A 21815-nucleotide genomic window follows, 5' to 3' on the forward strand; every position below is an offset into this window, starting at 1 on the left:
CCCAGTAGGAAAGGCACCTGAGCCTTCCACTGTGTCTTCTGTCCTGACTGGATCCAGTTGGGGACTGGATTTTTGTTTGGTTATTTTAATTTTAATTTATATTGCAAATGCCAGGGCACTCTCCCTATAAAGAAAGAGCCAGGTACAGTAAACATTCAAATTGTTGGTTGATGACTGTGTCTTCTGTCCTGACTGGATCCAGTTGGGGACTATTGTGTATACCCTTTAAAAAATTTTTTAATTTCTTGGCTATACCTTTAAAACAAGTATAGACTGACAAGTTTCTGAGGAAAGCTTTTCGTTTGGTTATTTTAATTCTAATTTATATTGCAAATGCCAGGACACTCTCCCTATAAAGAAAGAGCCAGCTACAGTAAACATTCAAATTGTTGGTTGCTGGACTTAAACTTAATATGTTTGAACACCTGACAGGGCATGCATAATCAATTTACCATCCACATTTGAATTTCTAAAAAAAAAAGATAGTTGCAAAGCCTTCAAGTTTAACACAGATTAAGTAGCAAAAAAAAGGAAGCAAATAATCTTTAAGGTTTTAGATGGTTTATCTGCTGATTCAATTGTTACAAATCAATAATGAACATGTTTTTGGTATTATTTTTTGTTTGGTATTATTATTATTTTTTATTCATTTATTAGTTCTGACCAAGTAATCTGATTATATGAGAGGTGGTGTTAATATATCACACCATGTCCCAGGTGCCCCCGGGGAGCAGCTGCATGCCAAAATTTACATTCAAAACCAGCTACGAAAGCACTTTCAACAAGAAAACACATCGGACATTAGGTAATTTTACACAAACACTTTGTCTCCATAATAATTGCCTCTAAGTAATTCCAAATTGTCTCTGAACAATCAGTGTTCTTTTACTTACGGCTACAAAACAAAATATAGTTGCAAGCAATGATGAGCAGGCTCAAGCACCTGTGCCATCGCAACCCGGGCAATCACATAACCTGTGTGGTTTTTGAGAATGTTAATACCTCCAAAAAAAAAAAGGGAATTTCATGTTTGGACCTTCAAAAAGCACCAGATGCTGGAAAAACCATCACATGTCCCTCAATGTGATGTCACACAGAAGGTTTTGACTCAAAACAACTGATTTCCTGTTGAGTAGAGCCCATGACATGCAATGCAAAAGTTGTTTAGCTCAGTGCGCTCTAAATATGTACTGGGTTTTGTGTGCATATGTACAAGTGTGTATGATTTATGCAGCAAAATCTCCTGTTTGGGGCCTAACTAGATCCCAACACAAGGCTGACTCCAAAATCACTCTTAAATCCTGATCAAGGACACTATTTATTGTGTGGGACAATGGATTGTACACCCTACATAGCACACTAGCTTTCAATTTAATGCTATTTTTTTCAACCCCAAAACCCAAAAGTTAATGGAGCTAATATTCTAAAGCAGAATAAGTGGAAATATAAAGAGAAGCTTTTACATAACTATCCACCACCTCCATAGTTTTTTTTTTCCTCACTTGATATGACATGATGAATGCTCTCTCTCTCTCTCTCCATGCTACCTAGCTTTGAAAACTGCCAGATGAGGTTTGTGCTCTTGACTTTGTTTGGCTTTCTCCACAACAGATTTCCTTAGCGCACACCTCACAAATTGTAAATTTACTGTGCCAAGATGTGTCCCAAGGTGCCTCATAATTGTCTTACAGTAGTCAAACTGTAGATGCCAGTATCTACACCAACAGACAGCCTGCTACACTGTGTTCTGTGTTTACATACAAGCTCTGTTTCTTCTTAGAAAATGAACAAAACATCTGTGAGTCTCTATCAAAAAAATAAATAAATCTGATCAGATACCAGCACCTCAGTGTTCAATTAGTGCACTTATAAAACCTTAACCTGTAACAATGTGATGTTAGTTGAAGATAATGGTTCAACATAACTTGTGCTATTTATAAAACACAGAAATGTAAGATTCAAATTCTCTCTACAGTAAAGCAAGAGGTTTAGGAAGTTTGCTTCTTGTCTGCACAGGAATCATTGCCAATTGATAGTGTCAGGGTCCGGGTTGCGGTCCTGATCTCAGGTTATTCTCTGTTCTGAGTCCTCCCTGTGGTCATGAGGGTCAAATCTCTGGCTTCTTCTCACCTCCAGAAAACATGCATGCAGGTGGATGCTGTGCTGAATTGCTCTTTGGTGTGAATAGATATTTGTGTGTTTTTAAAGTACCCTATGTTCAAGCTAGGGTGTATTCTAGGAGAGCATGGCTTTTGACAGTGATTGCATTTAGTCTATTTGCTCAGCCAGATTAAAATGAATGCCTGGTGTGATGCGCAGTGACTCTACACACCCAGTTCATGGACAGTCTAACCGGTTCGGTCAGAGAGAAAGGAAAAATACAAGAAAAGTTAAACCTGACGCGTAAATTTAAAGATTAATTTGTGGAATAAAACTGAACATTTCGTGTAAACGGTGTGTACTCACAGGCGATGTATGCGATGAGTCCGAGGGCGACGAGAAGTTTCATGATTCTTCGGTTAATCACAGTAAAGAGCCAGGGCATCCGCATCATCTACATCCAGCACGTGCAGCACTTAGGCCGGAAGTGGAGCTCCGTCAGTCACTGCATTACTGAGTGACACACGCTCCAGCACGCGCCCTACTTTACTCTCTAGCATTCACTCCCTTCTGTTACTGAAAGAATGCACAACTCGCTTTACACGCTGGCGGCTACTGGAGTCCAACAGCATGTACATGTAGGATCAGCTCGGGCTTCTGCACCGCTAGCTAACCGGCTAAAGATTAACTGGCAGGTTTATAGCAGTGTCCGCTCAACTTTTGTTTCCGCAAATAAACTGTTTAAGCACTCGCGGGCTTTTGTGCTTTCGTCCGGTTTAGCGCCAAAACAATGACAAAAACAAACAGACGCTGCGTTCTTTTCGGTACGTACAAGAACTTCCTGATGGCTTGTTAGCCAGCCAAGTCGACAGCTAGCTATTCCACCACGCATGACTTCAACCAAGCCATTTGCTATTTCCTTGACGGTTTTTTTAAAACAGACTCCGGTTCTGACAAACGTTCTGCTACGTCTTTAACATCTCCAGCTATGAATAACTGTAATTCGAGCACAACCAGACGACGTGTTGGCCGTTACGTATCGTGAAGCCGCCGTACACAACACGAGCGATTACTTCTGTTATCGATTCATCATCCTGCCGCGGCAGCAACAAAATCCAACTAAAACGTCCCAAAGAATGTGGAGAAATTTTGTGCTAGTTATAGCATAGACTTGGATACAACACTGCTATGCAACGTGTTTTATTTCGCTGAGCTTAAAACTAAAGTTTCGAAGCGACTTCTTTACACAAGTGACTGCAGATGCTGGTAGGGGAAAGCAGTCGAGTACAGATTCCTTGATCAAAGAACAGAGCTTTATTCACGGAGAGAAGACAGCACAGCAGTACAGTTTTCTATTCATACATTAGGCTAGTTCATACAGTAATTTTCCATTTCACATACTTTTCTTTTCACTTTTTCCCCTACACCAGCTATTATGATAGTGGTTAAATTTAGTCAAAAAAAATATGCATGTTCTTTTATTTATTAGGAAATAAATAAAAGAACATGCATAATTTTTTTGACTAAATTGAAAAAATATTATTACAAGCAGAACATGTATTAAACATGTCAAAAAAGACGATAAGCATGTACTTGGTCGAGCTAATACCTCCCTCACCTTTTTCAGTCATGGAAATGATGGGCTCTTCCACCACGAAGACTGTTGCTTCATCTCAGGGTCTTACCTATACACCCATGTTACACCACCAGTAATGGTCCTTAACATAAAGAACAGGTCTTCCATGGCATGCTAAGTTTTTGTCAGACTTCGATGCATTGTTCCTTCTGCGCTTGGATCCGCAGCCTGTTGACAAACTGGGCAGCAAGACGGTGCATGTTTAAATCACACATGAGGACTATGCCTGGACTATTCTGTACGACACACCAACAATGGCAGCAATGTTGTGGATTGTACTTATTGAACATGTTTCTGATACTTCATTGTTTTCCTGTGGTGGTGTTTCACTCTTTAAGCATATATGCCACTCAAAACACCTCAAACGGCTAATTGGAGCATGACAGAATCGTCAAATGTCTCTGTGGTAGATTTGCCCAGTTTCATGCAGAATTTCATGTTCGCTCTGTTTTAACTTGCTGTCCATAATGAAATAGAAAACATGGTAACACACCTGGTCAGAATAACACCAGTTGCACAGCTCCTGATGTACACAGAACAATGTTTTTTGGCACACTGACTTATGAAGCTCCGTTCTGCCTGTGTCTGTGCGTACAGCTTTGTGCTGCCATCTGTTGGTGTGTTCCAAAAATAGTCTTGAAACATTTTGATACCACCTGTGTTAGCTAATTAAATACCCCATAGACCTCCAGAGTCCACACTCACTCAATTACTCATTCTCTACACCACATATCCTGTACATCAGTGGTGTCCAATCTCTTTCAGAAAGGGTCTGTGTGTGCACTGGCTTTTATTTCAACCAGGCAGAAGCCACATTTAACCTGCCAAGTGTTAATTCAGAGAGGTGTGAGACAGCAGCGCTACATACATTTTTAGGTCCTCATTATAATCTCCCTTAATTTTTATATATTAAATGTAATTTAAACAAGTTTTTAATTAACAGACCGAATTATATAGAATGATTGTGCTAAGTTCACATAATGTAAACATGGTCCAGTAATGTCATCAAGTCTTTTTAATCTTGAGCTTGTTGAAAGAGCAAGGATTGGAGAATTAAGTCAATTCAATCACCTTTTAAAGTATGAGGAGTTTACGAAAATTTTCCTGAAGTTATCTAGGGTGTTAATATTTTGATGTCTGTAAAATGTTAGTTACGCCTATATTTATTATAAATGTTATAGTTATCAATATTATCAGCAAACAACTGTGGCTGCACGCAGCTAAATATATCTGAAAAATCATGAATGGAGATCACTTAAACAGTTGACGTTGCATCAACAGTAAGAACCATATGTTTAATAGTGAAAGTATAAGCATCTGTGTACACCCACAACGTGATAAGAACTCACAGGATTGGGAATAAACATCTTAGTGGCCATAAGAAAACCACTTGTTAGTGGGACTAATCAGAAAAAAAGGCTTCAGTTTGCTAGGGACCGTAAAGATTGGACTTTAGAGCATTGGGGGGAGGGGGGGGGGAGGGGGTTTCACGTAGTCTGATGAGTTCAGATGGCCCTATACCAGAGCAATGTTTGCATCAGGGTAAGAAAGGAACTGTATAAAGAGATGGCACCCATCATGCATAAGGTCCACTGTACAAGCCTCTGATGGTGGTGTTATGATCAGGGATTGCTTCAGTTGATCAGGTCTAATCTCTATAACATTATTTGGCAATAAAATGAAGTCAGCTGACTACCTGAATGTACTGATTTACCAGGTTATCAGATCAGGATTTTCTTTAATGGTGGCATGGCACAGACATATTCCAGGACTCAAACTGTGATAAAGTGATTTTGGAAGCATGAGAAATCATTCACAGACATGAACTTGTAACCACATTGTGTGCTGTAATTAAAAATCATTCAACCACCCTGATTTTTCAGGGTGGTTGAATGAAGTGTGTGACGTTTTCGGAAAGTTGCAAGGATTGTAAGTATGCAGATGACTGTATTTTACCCTGTTAATTTTTGTGCCTTATTTTTGAAAAAATATTTAAATAGATGTTATAAAATGACAACTTCTGACAGTTTACAGATTCGACTCCTAGTAGTGAGCCGAGTCAGATGATTTGACTCACTGAATAGAGCATCGGAATCCCCACCACTTATGAACTGCGCGCATCAGACTGTGTGTGAGTGCAGCACCAGGTTTCTCCCCGGGGTTTTTGTTTAGTAAAGCCGTGCTCTCTCAGCTGGACAGAGTAAATCTCCAGCTTCAGCATGAGTGATCCTGACCTGCACACGTCTCTGGCCGCTGACTCGGGCGACTCTCCCGGGCCGAAGCTCTCCCCCGCGGGCTTCGCTGCGCTCTCCGTCTTCTTGGGCTTTATAATGACTTTCGGCTTTCTGAACAACTTTGTGGTCTTGGTGCTTTTCTGTAAATTTAAGAAGCTCAGGACGCCAGTGAACATGCTCCTGCTGAACATCAGTGTGAGTGACATGCTGGTGTGTGTGTGCGGAACGAGCCTAAGCTTCGCGTCCAGTGTGTGCGGGCGCTGGCTGCTGGGGAGGACTGGCTGCATGTGGTACGGCTTCATCAACTCCTGCTTCGGTGAGCAAATGCCCTGAACAGAGCAATGTCGCGTACACATAAGATCTCTAATGTACTTAAACATCACAAATATCATAAAAAAAACTATTGCGAATGAATGAATGCACCAGTTTTTAAGCTCAAAATGTGCTTAGATCTGTTAAAGTTTGTATATTGGTACACTGGAATAAAAAAAAATACACAGTGATGGAGTTGCATTTCATTGTTACTGTAATAACTGCATTCAGCGGATATGGCAAAAAACAGCAACTTTTTACCCTTTCTTTGATTTTTGATGCAGTGTATTCTTTTCTAAACAGCAGAACTGGCAAATACTACAGTTTATTTCAATAATAATAATAATAATAATAATAATATATATATATATATATATATATATATATATATATATATATTAGTAGTAGTAGTATTAATAATAATAATAATAAATTGGACACCTTACAGAAATTATTATTATTATTATTATTATTTGCTTCGGTGATCATTTAACTCTTTAGTAACACTGTAAATTCACACTCAGTTTGTGTAACATTATTCAGGACTGTATTTAAATTCTGTACAATGGGAATCAATCAATGCAATTAATTTGTACAGAGAAAGTAACATAGGTGCTAGGTTAAAGCTAGTCTTTTGTCTGCTGTTAACTTGTTTGGCCATCAGTGGCAGCATCTGGCAGCATCTGATCTCTGACCAACATTTTGGGGTTTAAGAATAGTGAGAAAACTAAACCATCCCTCATACAGCTGTGATGATAAAATTAACTATATACAAACCTTGACAAAAATAAATAAATAAATAAATAAATAAAAAGTCACAAAAGAAATTTGTTTAATAACTGAGCATTATGGTTCATGAAACACCTCAAACAAATGAAATAAAATTATTTTAATTAATGGCAAATTTTTCCCAGATCAAATATAGAAAACAGAGTTATGGAATTACTTAATGTTAAGAAAAGAAATTATGAAATAATCAACAGGGGAAAAAATTATCATTAGTGGTTGCTGGAACCGTTTGTACAGAATGTAACCGTGTTATCTTTCAATCAGTTTGAGATCTACAGTAGTCTCTTTGCTAGATATATTACTGAGTTTATATGCCTTTCCTAAAAAAATATTCAACATTGAACAATCCCCTTTATACAACAGTTAGTTCCAACCGATTTATTTGATTGCATGAAAGGCATTCTACAAATGGTGATAATGAACGGTAACATCACTGGGCGTTTAACTACTTATCACTATACTTATCACTCCTCATCACAGGTGTTTTAATAACCGCTAATTTCAGTATTCTAACCATCAGCCTTCAGAATTTTTTCAGTCATTTATTTAAAGTATTACAGTACTGTCTCAGACATTGACATGTTTCATTCCATTTGTTTTTCCTTTTTTTGTGCATTTTTTAATTTCAAGTCATGTTGCTTTGTTTTCTATGTCCCCATTTTGTATATATTTGGACCAATATGGTAGAACAGCCACTGCCCTTTGTCATACACTGTGTTGGATTTCATTCTTGAAGGAGTTTTATAACAATTTAGATTGATTCATTTGGATTGAACACAGACTTACAGATCACAGTGCATGTGTCACCCAACAGCACATAGGCTTTATTTTAGCACTTAGTTATCTTCCCCAGCCACATGCTTTTTATATGAATTTTTTATTTGACCAAGTCTGCAGTAAAAGCATCTACATGAATTATTAATATTAATAATATAAGTCGAACCAGTACTTTTGATTATTGTGTTATTGTGTTAATTTTTACAATAACCGAACACAGTTATGGGAGTAAAACAAGCTTTATTTATAATATGCATTCATCCTAGGTTTCACTAGTGCTTGAATACCATTAAGAGTTTCTCAGTATGCTAGTGCCATGATCTGACTGCTTGCTTCACGTCTGACACGCTGGCACTCTCAGGAACTCCTTTAATGGCCCAAACATGTATTGAAATGACAATACATGACCCCCAGCCGAGTTCTGTAATGTGCAAGTGGTGTTTGTGAATTACTATATTGTGTGCACCGCTCCCACAGACAGATGTGTCTTTTCTGCAAGTTGGTGAAAAGTTATCCATTGATTTCAAGGATCAGGAATATTTTGCACAAATATTAAAATATGAAAAAATTATTTGGGTTGTATCAATGTGAATTTGCATAATTTTACAAGAAGCTGTATCTCCTTCTCCCACAGTTGGATAAATCAGCCTTCAGTTTTGTTTGGAGTAATTTAAGTATAAATACTATGTTGGTTGAGGTTTAATTAGAAATATATATTAATACACATTTATTCTTCAATATATATAATAATGGCAGTAAATAGAAGATCATAAACTTTATAAGCAGTACAAAAACCTCATATTTCTGTGCACTATGGTTTTCAAATACAGCAAAACAAATGCAGGTGAAAGCAGGAGATATCAATTGGGAAGTGAAACAGAAGGTTGCACAACTAACTACAGTAACTTTACCAAAGTGCTTACACCACACTATCTAACACAGCTTCGTTTGCACAACATCCATATCGCATAATGCACTATTTCACAGAACATATCATGGATATTAAATAATACACACCTGTAGTTCATTATTGCTAACAGTAACAGAGTGTAATGTTCTCCAAAAATCTATCAAACTTATAAGCACTGAACTGCACCCCGGATAAACAATGTCTGGATTTGTAAGAGGAGGTACTGTAGCATGTTGACTCTGCTACTGTATATCAATCCATGTCAACAGTAAAACAATTTTTATCCATATACTTTTCCTTGGAAAGTTTGGCTCAATACAGTACAACCCCTCTCCCTCCTATGATTTGCTTAAACATATAATGACTAAAATCTACAAGAATACAACAATATCTTAAGCTCTTGTAAAAAAAACAAAAAAAAAAACACAGTTGAACATATTTAATTTACTTGCTTAGACTCGCACTAAAATGTAAAAGTAACATAAATAGTGCAGCATCTAGATTTCTGGTTATAGCTTGACAATCAGTGTCGCTGACATTTATCTAGTTTAAATGGCAAAATGTTGAGAATTTAAAGGGCAATAGAATATATTATACACACCTAGGCACTTTTAGAGCACTTAGTACTGATCCCAAGACTAAAATAATTATTTAGTAATAACATGGCATCGAATACTTTGCTGATTGTTTAGGTAATTAAGGTTACCTGTATTAAATTAAAGCTCTGCTTTTCTCTCGTTTTTTCAGAAGTTAGCTTCTAACATTGCATGTCTTTTTCCCATTTTGCTTCTTGCTTTCATTTTTTTCCTATTTAACTCTCTTTTTTCCCCCTTCTTGTTTTTAGGTATTGTATCCTTAATATCCTTGGTGATTTTGTCTTATGAGCGCTACAGCACAATGACAGTGTATAACAACCGGGAGCCAAACTACAATAAACACTTGCTGGCAGTTGGGGGGTCATGGCTCTACTCCCTGATTTGGACTGTCCCACCTCTGCTGGGGTGGAGTAGTTACGGGTTAGAGGGAGCTGGAACCAGCTGTTCGGTGTCATGGACTGATCACTCCTCTAAATCCCGTTCCTATATTATCTGCCTATTCATCTTTTGCCTGGGTCTGCCAGTGCTGGTAATGGTGTACAGCTATAGCAGGCTGCTATATGCTGTCAAAAAGGTGAGATCTGATCCTCTTGTTCATAAGTGAGAGACTATCTGTGACAGGCACAGCCTGATGGCATAATTACCAAATAAAGTCTGAATGTTGTGAAGTTTGGTGGCATTTAAACCATTAAGTGTCATGTACACATTGTAAATCATAAGACAAAATCTTGCGTAGTGAATTGATGTGACCTGTCTAGTGGTTCTGACACAAATCCAATATTAATACACCAACAAGTCCAAATAGTCCAAAGTCTTTTGAGGTTTTTAAGGACCCTTTTCCTTCTTTTTTTATATCCAGTTAGGGAAGATTTGCAGGACTGCGCGAAAGCGAGATTACCACCTATTGATTATGGTCATCACCAATGTGGTGTGTTATCTGCTGTGTTGGACACCATACAGTGTGGTGGCCATTATGGCCACATTTGGTCAACCGGGAATCATTACACCTGTTGCAAGCATAGTCCCGTCACTTCTTGCCAAGAGCAGCACCGTCATCAACCCAATCATTTACATTTTCATGAACAAACAGGTAAGAACCCTCGACCTTTTGTCATGTTAAACTTTTTGATAGCACACGTTTCAATATTTTAATAATTAAAAGAGTATACTATAAAAAAAGGAATTGGAATTGACTTGAGATATTTTTGCCACTTAAAAAAATCCACTGGATCATGATGTGTCTAAATTGTAGGCCAGTTCAATTGCTTCATAAAAATAATGCAAAAAACGTCTGGCACCACCACAAAAATATTTGTACATAATTTTGGTATTTGTAAATGTATTGATACTTTTACCATGAAGTGGTAAACTGCTTTAATTGCGGGTTGTTTTCTTAGTGATGATGTTAAAGGGTTAATCATGTATAACAAACACTAGAAAAAGTTCTAAATCCATGTACAACCTATAGTCTTCATGATGAAGGAGGTAAGAAAATGTATAAAATGGAAAGTAGAGGATTATTCAGAAGTGAGCAGAAGCTTCATTTAAGAATTCAATTTCAAGACCGGAGACCGGAGAGGGTTTATTTATTGTGTTAGTCATGAGGTGTAGACTGGGTTATGAAAACAATGCTAAAAAAAAAAAAATCTTGGATTTTCAGAAAGGTTACATGCACCCGAACACAGCAATTCACAGTGCGTTAGAACAATGGGATATCACACTTTCTTTTGTTTCTTTCTTTAAAGAAGGTTAAGCCAAAAACAAATAGACACAGACACCAAATAATTTGTGCCCCTTTAAATTAAAGCCCATATTTATATCAGTTAGAAAGTACTATTAAAATACATATTTCTTTCTTTGACAATATAATTTGTCACAAACTCAACTGGCCCAAGACTTTTTTTTGGAAAAAATATTATAAAAAAAAAAACACACAGATTGCATTGCACTTATGCATGTTTATTTTCATGTTGGAAAATGGCAAAACACACATTTAATTGAAATAATTGCATTAACAAATGAACAAAGAAATGGCATCAAAAGCATCCAATGGCTTTTGAAGGCTAACTGGCTTAACTATGTACACTCAGATCAGGCTTCAAGTGGTGTACAACATCAGATCATGTTTTTGAAAGGCTGTGCGCGGTGGTAAGGTGAGAGAGAGAGAGAGAGAGAGAGAGAGAGATCCATAATCAACTGTTAACGTTTTTGTGGGACAAGACGAAGTGCAAACAATAAGTCAGCTTTATTTTCAGGGTGTTGCCGCCAGCAGACAGCTGTTGAATTAGTGAATTAGTAAAACTTGTTAGCCGTTGTTTAAATCTGGCCAGCCAAACACCACTGAGCACACAATTTTACTTTCTGAAGATTTAATAACAAACGGGAAAAATTATTGCCTTAGGATATCAGTTTCCATTTAGGATATCCAGCCCATAATTCATTTCAAACAATTTACAAGCAACACACTGTGTTAAAATTTTAATACATGGTTTACCCAGTAGTAATTAAAGCTGACAGTGTATTTTGCACGCATGATTCCAACTTTTTTCTTTTTTTTAATTTTTTTTTAGTTTTTTTTGCAAATTCAGTGTCCCCGGCCAACAAGAGAATCACAAATGCAGCTGTCAAAATGTATGAACATGATAGACCAACAGAGTGAGCTAGTTAAAAAGAAATCTAGCGGAGATTCACAGCACCACAGTTCCAGTCCATAGTAAAGATTCACAGCACCAACATTACAACCCCAAACACACAGTGGCCCTTACAACCCAATCAGGAAAACACTCAACATCTATTTGGCACAGTATTGCCAACACCCAAAACAGTGCAGTGATGACCTTATCAAATTGTCCAATGTAACTCGATTCCTGTTACCTAAAACAACCTGCACAAATTTTAAGTAAGACTTAACTTTGCTTTTTCAGCTTAATTATTGTTACACTGACAAATAAATATATATATAATTTTTTTTTACCACAATGAGCTTACAAGCCCTGATATTTAGCATGCGGTGTCCACTTTGTAGTGAGAAATTATATAGCTAGGAGTTTATTATGTATAAGTAAAAGTAGACAGTGATAACAAAACAGTTTTTGCAAAAGATTAAAAGGTAAACTGTGTGTAAAGGACTAGAAATATTAAGGGAAGCACAGATCAGTGGCAATTTCTTTTTAAATCCCAAAAGTCACAACATTTTCAAATCTCAGAACTCGTATTGTGTTGCTCTGAATGTGCAAACAATAGGGAGTGGTTTGTGACACCTTTGTGGCTGACGGTGCTCCTGCAGTGATTGAAAGCTTCTTAGACATTCAGTAAGTGATCAGTAGTGTGCTCCTGTATACGTTCCCTGCAGTAATGACAGAAAAAAAGAAAGCCTTCAATTGGGCCAAATGCAGTTTCCTCTAAACTCACCACCACCACCACCATTAATATACCTCTCTAATGTGGAAGCACGGGATGGTGTGTGACAAAGATGTATATGTATATACACATACTGCTCATATATGATTCATCTTAAGAGTTGAAAGAACCCCTTTTTTTGTTATAAAGAAACCTCATACACGAACACTGACAGGATGACTTCAATTGCCAAGTAAACGATTAGTTGCAGTATTACAGACTAAATCATCCTGAAAAAAGGAAAACTTATTACCTTATCAATCAATATCTGTTTACATTACCCCAACATGGGGTGGGTAGGTAGTTATCAGTATTGAATAATACACTACCAACAGAGGTTCCTAAATGAAATATTTAACAAATCAGATGGATAGAGAGGTTGCGTTTCAGAGTCTGATTTAGACTTGAGAGCAAACAGCAGTTCCCATTTTCACCATCACAATTTACATGTATACAGAACTTCCGCTCTCTATGTTCAACTCATACAAGTTATCATTTTCTACACAAATTAATGGCACGTAAGGAAAACATGTCAAAGGATTACACATTGTACTTCTAGTGGTATAAAAAAACCTATTTACATTGATAAAACACAATGTGAAGAAAAATTGAAGATACAATGCAAGGAAATTTGTTTTCATTCGCTTTTGACTACTCCTTAGGGAGTTTATGAAGACCTGTAACCTCCTGGGCAAGATACAAAAACAACCAGACTGTGCTGGATTTAACATTGCACAATTACTAAAACCACTGCTCATTGGTAATATATTGCCAAAAGGCTTTAAAAAAAAACCAAAAAAAAAAACCATCATTAACACCACCAAAAAAAAAGTTAGAAGGGCGTGTTTTTTGTCGAGCAGGGAATAGATCGTTAAACCCTTATCAACACAGCTGCAGGCGTTTCAGACGTTCAACCGAGATGTCCCCGTAGCGTACAGAACATTTAGTTTGGAAGTTTTCTCAGCTGTGTAACATGTAATGGCATTCAGTACCTTCATCTGTATCTTGTCACTCAACACGATATTATCATATTATTCAGTAACAATTTCATGGCAAATGAACATTCAAAAGAGGGAAATAATGTCATTTACAATATATAGACAATATATGGCACAGACCAGGCAGTACTCTCAGACATGCACCACATTTTTCATTTGTGAACAGCTGAGAAAAGTAATACAACAGAAAGCAATATCCACTGCTATTACTATTCAAAGTCAGGTATCATCACTGGTAAACCGTGTATCTAACTACATCAATGAAATTATTCTTAATGTTCATGGTGTGTGTGTACGTGCGCAAGTGCGTCTATAATGGTGCCGTAAACTGTTAATTGCTATTCTCCAATTCCTCCACAGACACACAAACACCATTGGTCCTGTCACATGATGGCTAGCTACAGCAAAATCACCAGATACCTAGAAAAAACAGCTTTTCTGTAATAAACCTATTGCTACCCAATAACCTCTACGTCACACAAGGCTCAGAGAATTTAACTAAAAACCTCCCGAAAGAGCAAAGTTGGTCTCTGTGGACTGCGTGCAGGTAAACCTCGAACCTGCTTTCCAATTATTGCAACCTTTCCTCCAGGGTTTAGAGTTCAGGGGTCACAGTGGATGGTCCTAAAGCCGGGGAGTGTGACCTTGCCTTTCCTCTGAAGGTCGCGCTTAGGTCTGGGGTTGATGCGCTGGATGAGGATCTTCTCATAGAGCAGAGGGTGATAGGCTCCCAGAGTGCATGCAGCGTCGTAGTAGCGCTCGTGGTAATGGCACAAATCGGTCTGTCTTAGAGATGGAATGTACTCGTAGACGTCGACTTCGTCGCATAACCACATCATCAGCAAGATGCCTGTAATGGAGATAAATAAATGAAATGTAGTAAAAGCCTACAAACAGACAGATGCACACAGTCACACTATGATCTCAAAGCTGCTAAACAGACTGACGGTCTCAAAAACTAAACCATAATATTTCCTTTTCCTTTTTGTTCATCTCCTGCACTACATTTCCTTTCTTTCTTCTCCTCTGGTTTCCTGTACTCATTTACACTTTCGTCTCCCCTTCCGTTCTCAATCCCTCTCTAGTTCTACAGATGTTTCCTGATGCTGTTAGGCTTTAATGAAAGGTCAGAGATGACAGATGACAACCCTTTAATGACCACCAAGAACAAAATGATCCAGCTCAAAAGCATCATGCACAGCAACCCCAAGTCCTGTACACCACCTCATGCATCTCCGCTCCTGCAGGAACACAGCTGCATCATGGTCACTGAGGAACAAAGCGTCACAACCTAACTTACGGTTGGTGGGCCATGCTACAGTCTTTGTGTTCAGTCTCTGTATCTGTGACACTGTCAAAGGCTAGTTTATAAAACTGCTAATCTCTTTTTTGCGAAAAGAAGGACGCCTGGCATGAAACCTGTGCCAAGTTGTTGTGTGGATTGGATGGTCTGCTGTGGCGACCCCTCGACGGGAACACCTAAAAGACATTGTAATATTCTTTTTGTGTGTTAACAGTGGTGATCCAGACAGTACTTTTTGCTAAGACAAACTCTTAGTAAATCTGTCTTTTGAAAGTAACTTCTGTTGTCTTAAGACTATGGTGCTTAATTTCCCTGTGATGATAGATATGTATATAATAAAATGCAGAAGCATTTACTAGTTGTATTTCAGTTAAAAGGTCCAAAGTTCAGGATCCTTTGCTCAGATTTTTGGAGTTTTTTTTTACATTCTGTGTTTGTGGGTTTCCTCTGGATCCCTTGGCTATCACTCACTTCCTAAAAACGTATAATGGAGGACAAAGTGGATTCGTCTCATACTCGTGTTCCTGGTAAGGGCTTTGGATCAGTCCCTAGATCTCTAATCAGGATTCAGCTGTTAAGGGTTAAGGGTGGCTCAGTGGTTAAGGGGTTGGACTACTGATCAGAAGGTCCCAGCTTTAAACCCAAGCACTACAAAGCTGCCTCTGTTAAAGCAAGGCCCTTTAAACTTTTGTGTAGTAAGATTAAATGTAAGTCAAGCGTCTGCCAAATGCAATAAATGTAAATGTGTCTAAAAAATGTGTTTTCTGTGATGAAATCTAAAGTTTACATATTTATAGATTTAACTGCAATTATTCACTATTAAAGTATTTAATAAGATTCTTTAAACATAAAATTGCCTTTAAACTGCTCATAATTTCCCCTGTTCATCTCCTGTTGAGTAAGACAGAACAGATCGTTAGACAGACCAGATTTGTTTCACAGTGACAAAGTTAGGGTTATTTTTAGCTGTCTCCCCCTTTTTATACACTACCAGTCAAAAGTCTGGAGGCACTTTCTAATAATATGGTCTTTCCTGATTTTTATTCCTTTCTACATTGTTAAACGATGCAGAAGGCATTGGTCTTCATAAAAGTTTCATCATGGTGCTTGATGGATTTTGCAAATGCATTAGAAAATACTGTTCTTGCAAGAACTATTTCAGTACAGCAGACCTGCATATATTTAAATAATTGACTGTAGTTGTTACTTAATTACCTAAACCCATATGTCTTATTTCATGTTTTTTATTTTATTTTATCCAGTATTGTTCCAGAATGTAGAAATAAACACAAACCCCATTTTGACTGGTACGGTAGGCCACATTAGAGATGAATAATTAAATATTTTAAGAATTAAAAAATAAAAATGCGCTACATTACTTCCTTAAACCCGTGAATGTATTTGCACCAAAAATCGCGTAAACAACGTAGGCATTACAAAACTCCTAATACATGCTATAACACCAAAAGTAATTGTACAATTTGTGGCACAGCCAGGTGTGTTATATCCCCTCATTAGTTCACTCACAATAATTAAAACAGTAGTTACTATTATGTGTTACATTAACAACACAGCAAAGTGAAAGTGATTGATTGATTAATTGATTAATTGATTGATTGAATACCCAGTTATTAAGCCGGGGTCAGAGCTCGGGCGCAGGATTGTAAACTGGTTAAAGGTCTAGTGTATTTCCATTTGAGATTTGTCTCGATATAATGTCCAAAGTGCTGTTGCTTAAAGTGAACAAGCTATTATTTGGTTGAAAAGGCAAACCAAACCCAACAGAAAGAAAGCAAAAACATTAGAAGTGGCTGAAGCAACTATTTGAAAAGTTTTGAAAAGTCTACACCTTTAAAAAGAAAGAAAACACAGGTGAGCTCTGGAACACAAAGGCCTTGAACATCATGGAAAAACCAACTGAGGTAGATGACAGAATAGGTATTTCCCTTTTGAGGAAAATCACCATCAATACAGGAATGTTGACGTCAACAATCAAGACAAAACCAGAGTAAATACAGAGGGTTTACAAGATGATGTAGTCACACTGGCCCTTTGGACAATACTGTAGAAGACGCCTACAAATAAAGAGTAAAACTTCTTCTAACTTATCTTCAAAAGAGTTTTAGCTTGATACTACGTTTACATAAATATGTGGTAAGACAATGTTTTGATGGAGACCATGAAGCACATCTGTAAGTCCCAGTGGTTACGGTCACTTGCTAAGTCACAGAAATATAAATGGTGAATGTCTTACCAATGAACCCTGACGAAGGTGGATTGGGTTGAATGTCCTCCAAAGTGTTGCCTTGGATCATGTCCCATAGTTCCCAGATAAACTTGGGGTGCAGAATGTAGAAAGGCTGAGCAGGAAACTGTTCCCTGTACTTCACGTATGGAGTGAACAGGTTGTAGTCCGGCTTCTTGTACCACTAGACAAATACACAAATATACAAAATGGCATTTTATTCCAGTCACTTCTTTATTTTATATTTTCGTTACCATTATCAGTCAAACACAATTTGCAATGTGGCTTTTTTAATCTATTGAGAGATATTAGGTTTCCCTTGGTTGAATTTTAATACATTTTAATAACCAGAGTTCACATAAAAATTGCAACAGCTCGCAAAAATAATTAACCCCCCATTGAACTGTTCAGATTTGCCGGCCTACAAGTATTAGACACCATGGAAGCTACAAGTGCAATATGTTGCCTTAAACACACGGTTGACTTATAATTTGCTTTTACCATGTTAATTCCTTTCTGCTTCATTAAAGAGACATCAGCCTGAAGGAAAGGACTGAAAATGAATATTTCCTCCAGGAGAATATCTATGATGCAACATGGTCTATTGCATCCTTGCTTTGTATATAGCATTTTAGTTGCCGAGTGGCCTGGCTGGACATAGGGCTATGTTCTGTTCCACAGGCAGCATAAACAGATATACTAGATGTTTCCAGGTAATGTCAGTTAAGGAAACATCCCTCTATAAACATACACTGCATCTCCTACATCACCCTTTGTAACATATGGTAACATAAAAACCTGAGATGCATGTTACTGCTACTTAAAGTAAAATACATTATTGCATATATTTTGGAACAAAATGGATACCATTACAAAACCTACACCATATAAGTGTATACAAACTGTGGATAAATTTGACTTGATTTATTTATAAGATGTACAGTGTCCATTGTAAAGATGTCAGAAGGCTTACTTAACATAGAACTAACATAGAATAATCTGTGCAGTTCACTTTGCAGGCTACTAGTAGTACATTGCTGCCTTTAAACTGTCTCAGAAGCAGCTTCGCAAGTATCTTATAGTGTAGTGACATTAGCTGAGAGGCGTTTTTATGTTGCTTCGGAGCGGCAGAGATTAACTCTGGCGACTGCATTATAACTGGTGCATGTCACGACAGCTCCTTGAAAAAGGGGGGAAAGAAGAGGATCATTCTAAAAATGTTACAGAAGAGGTTATAATGTAGAAATAGGGTATTTCAGAAGCTGGACATCCCAGTAAGCAATTTTTGAGAAAGTGGAAACTGGATCACACCACCCAAGCACTACCTAGACAAGGCCCCTCCTCAAAACACAGCACTGAACCAAAAACACAGAACTAAAAAGACCAATGGGTTTTTACCATTTGCATATTGGGCTGCAATAAAAATACTGGCTAAACAATCTATTCCGGTGTCATTTGAAATCCAAACAAATCCCAGGACTTTTAAAGAGGTTCAATATAGTTGGAAGACTCTGTATAAGCAATGCATTTATTAATGCATCAAAGCTGTTTAAAATATAACATAAATGCAGAATAACAGAATAAACACATATGCAACCTGTTGAAAAGATAAATTTGAACTCAGTGCTTTCAAAGGGTCTGTGTAAATGTCATTGGACCTGAATGTCCAGAAGTCCATTCCAATCCTTTTCTTAAACACGTGCTTAAACAGCATAAATTAAATACAGTATTGATTACCTGCATTTTTGTTGCCAACATTTTATATTATTGTTTCTTACAACATTTGTATCTGCTGAAAATCTGTCACAGCATCATGGATTTACATTTACAGCATTTTTATTATTATATTGTTATAGCTTTTTTACATTGCTTGTTGCATCTGCCACTTATCACAGTAATACTGTGTACTTGTAGGGGCTACACTGTCTCTTTCTGTGAGGGTTGGAGGTTTAAGACCAATTAAAGATCATGAACAATTAAAATTTCTCCATGATCTATTTCTACTGAGAGATCACGCATACTGGGACAAAACCCCCCAAACATCGCCAATTTCTTTGAAAAGCTTCCCAATGAGTATGCCAAAATAAACATGCTTGCATGTGAGAGTAAAAACACCACTACTTAGACAGAATGATGTTAGAAAGTTACCACTCATGTAAAATTTTTTTCCTAATCTACGAATATAACATCCATTAAAACAGCTAAAACAGGGGGTTTAATCTCTAAAAATCTTTTTACATGTCAATGTTCATATCTTTGGCATTCTGCCAAAAGAAGTACAATAAAAAACATGAACTCACGAACTGCATATTAAATAAAAATATTAATATAAGCCATCACTAATAATCTATTTAGTTTTCCAAACATTTAAAAACACTAATTCCACACATTTCCATTTATTGCACTTTTCCAATGTACCTTATGATTTTCAAATACAATCTCTCTATGCCTGACATTTTTACTAAGAATTGCTTATATTTAGTTTTATTTAAACTGGCTTGGAAATTAGCTTGAGTGTCCTGTACAGTAACTGGCAATAAATAAATAAATAAATAAATAAATACTTAGGATGTAATCAGGGGGTCAGCGATTAAGGCATTGGACTACAGTCCGGAGGGTCCCAGGTTCAAATCCCACAACCACCAAGTTGTCCCTGTTGGGCCCTTGAGCAAGGCCCTTAACCCTCAACTGCTCAGATGTATAATGAGATAAAAATTTAAGTCACTCTGGATAAGGGCGTCTGCAAAATGCCTACATGTAAATGTAATCATGGATCCTGGTCAGATTGCCCATGCCTAGTTTTTATCACTTTAAGAAATCAGAATCCTAAAAATTTAGTGCAGTGATTTGATTTTTATCCTAGTGTAAAACTGAAAACAAAATAAGTCGAAGAAAAGCAGGGAAAACATGTCAACATGTCTACAATGAAATAGCACACCGTTATGAAGGCTCGAGCTTACACACACAAACAGTTTTTTTTTTTTTTTTTTTTTTTTTAGACGTCCTTGATAGAAAAAGCTTTTAGTACATGTGTGCTGGAGGTAAATACAGTGAGTGAAGAGAAAATAAATTAATAGTTAATTCATTATTTTATTGTCTTCAGTTCCCAACCTTTTCGTTTTTTTCTAGAATCAGAAATGAAAGCAGCATCAGTACTCACTTTATGCAGGTCGACAGTGTATGGTGCAGGGTCCCAGGCCACCAACGTCAAATTCTTATATAGGGAGCTGCTGTTGAAGTGGTGGCTGGGGTTAGCCAGGATCTACACAGCAAAGAGAAGAACAGGTATTGCAGAACACTAAATAACTAAAAAGCATGACATGTTCATTAATAAAATACAAACTGTACTTGCTGGTGAATTTCTGTGGTATTAAAAAAAAGAAATAAAACACTTTTAGGACATGTTACAGGACAATGATCATAACATACCGTGTTTTAGTCTTTACATACTCATGCTTCTGGAACATCTTTCACAGAACAATTTTTCTATTTTTTCTTTCTAAAAAAAAAAAAGCACATATTGGCAGATGTTCATAACAGACGAGTGTGAACGTGATCTTACCTGGGAGTTGACGATGCGAATGGTAGTCTTATTCCCCACGTCTCTTTCATAACCTTTGGTAGGGGCCGAGTTAAACCTCAAAACAGCATCATGGGAATCTGGAAAAAACAACATTGATATGATAAGTCCTTAGTTTACTCACTAACCAAGTGTTCTATATAACAAGACTTTTAAAGCTGTGTTGTATTTTAAACTACTTTTTTTAAACATGCACAGCGTTTTATGCAATTGGGATGTTTATAGAAAATGTGGAAGTGGTGAAAGTGGCATTTGTTTATTTAGTCATGATGACTTGGCCAATAACTCAAAGCTTACTCTTGGAGAAGGATGATGCAGAAATTTCTTAATTTATTTTTTCCTGTTTCTTTCTTAGATGACAAGATATCACCAGTAGATCATGTATGTAATTCCTTAAACTTAAATGTTATATGGTTTGTTCAAAGCAAGAAACAAAAATGACCAAATTACAAGAGTAAGACTAAATATTCTCTAAATACCAAATGATCTGTAAAAAGGAAAACATTGTACTGTACTTATGTTTCTAAGCTATTTTTCCCCCAGAATTAACTAACTGATAATTTGATTACCTAATTTCTCTTTATGCATAAAGGTTAAAAACTACTTTGTAGACAAAATGCACTCATGCATGACCTCACAATTTAGCTGCAACATACTGCCATTTAAAAAGCATTAGACAACTGATGGGAAAATTAGGACAAACAAAACAAACAGCCAAACAGGAAGCAGGTTTTTGATAGGAGGTCACCATCAGTGCCAGACACTAGCGATAATGTAGAAGCAGAACATTTTTATACATCATGTGCACCAATAAAGATGAAGTTGAATGTACATCACACAGACGTTACAACAAGTGAAAATTACAGAAGAAGCTGGACTAAAAAAAAACAGAAACTCACAATCTTAAATAATTGTGCTAGCAAGAAAATAACAAAA

The 21815-nt window shown here is 37.0% G+C and overlaps 2 protein-coding genes across 2 annotated transcripts in view; one reads left to right on the forward strand and one right to left on the reverse strand.

Moving 5' to 3' along the window:
• Positions 1 to 5915: 5915 nt before the first annotated feature.
• Positions 5916 to 16662, forward strand: tmtops2b (teleost multiple tissue opsin 2b). Its single transcript, XM_053496209.1, has 4 exons — positions 5916 to 6286; positions 9603 to 9928; positions 10214 to 10444; positions 14837 to 16662. Exons 1-4 carry the CDS (start codon positions 5956 to 5958, stop codon positions 15044 to 15046), a joined length of 1098 nt encoding a protein of 365 aa, XP_053352184.1. The 5' UTR covers positions 5916 to 5955; the 3' UTR covers positions 15047 to 16662.
• The window catches only part of st6gal2a (ST6 beta-galactosamide alpha-2,6-sialyltranferase 2a), a 45088-nt gene continuing 34570 nt past the window's right edge, over positions 11298 to 21815 (reverse strand). Inside the window, exons 4-7 of the mRNA XM_053496208.1 lie at positions 20862 to 20959; positions 20460 to 20561; positions 17309 to 17483; positions 11298 to 14601 (exon numbers count right to left, since the gene is read on the reverse strand). Coding sequence (XP_053352183.1) covers positions 14354 to 14601; positions 17309 to 17483; positions 20460 to 20561; positions 20862 to 20959 — 623 coding nt within the window. The 3' untranslated portion in view covers positions 11298 to 14353. The remainder of the gene's footprint in view (positions 14602 to 17308; positions 17484 to 20459; positions 20562 to 20861; positions 20960 to 21815) is intronic.

This window comes from Clarias gariepinus, chromosome 5 (assembly GCF_024256425.1).
Source record: "Clarias gariepinus isolate MV-2021 ecotype Netherlands chromosome 5, CGAR_prim_01v2, whole genome shotgun sequence".
NCBI lineage: Eukaryota > Metazoa > Chordata > Actinopteri > Siluriformes > Clariidae > Clarias > Clarias gariepinus.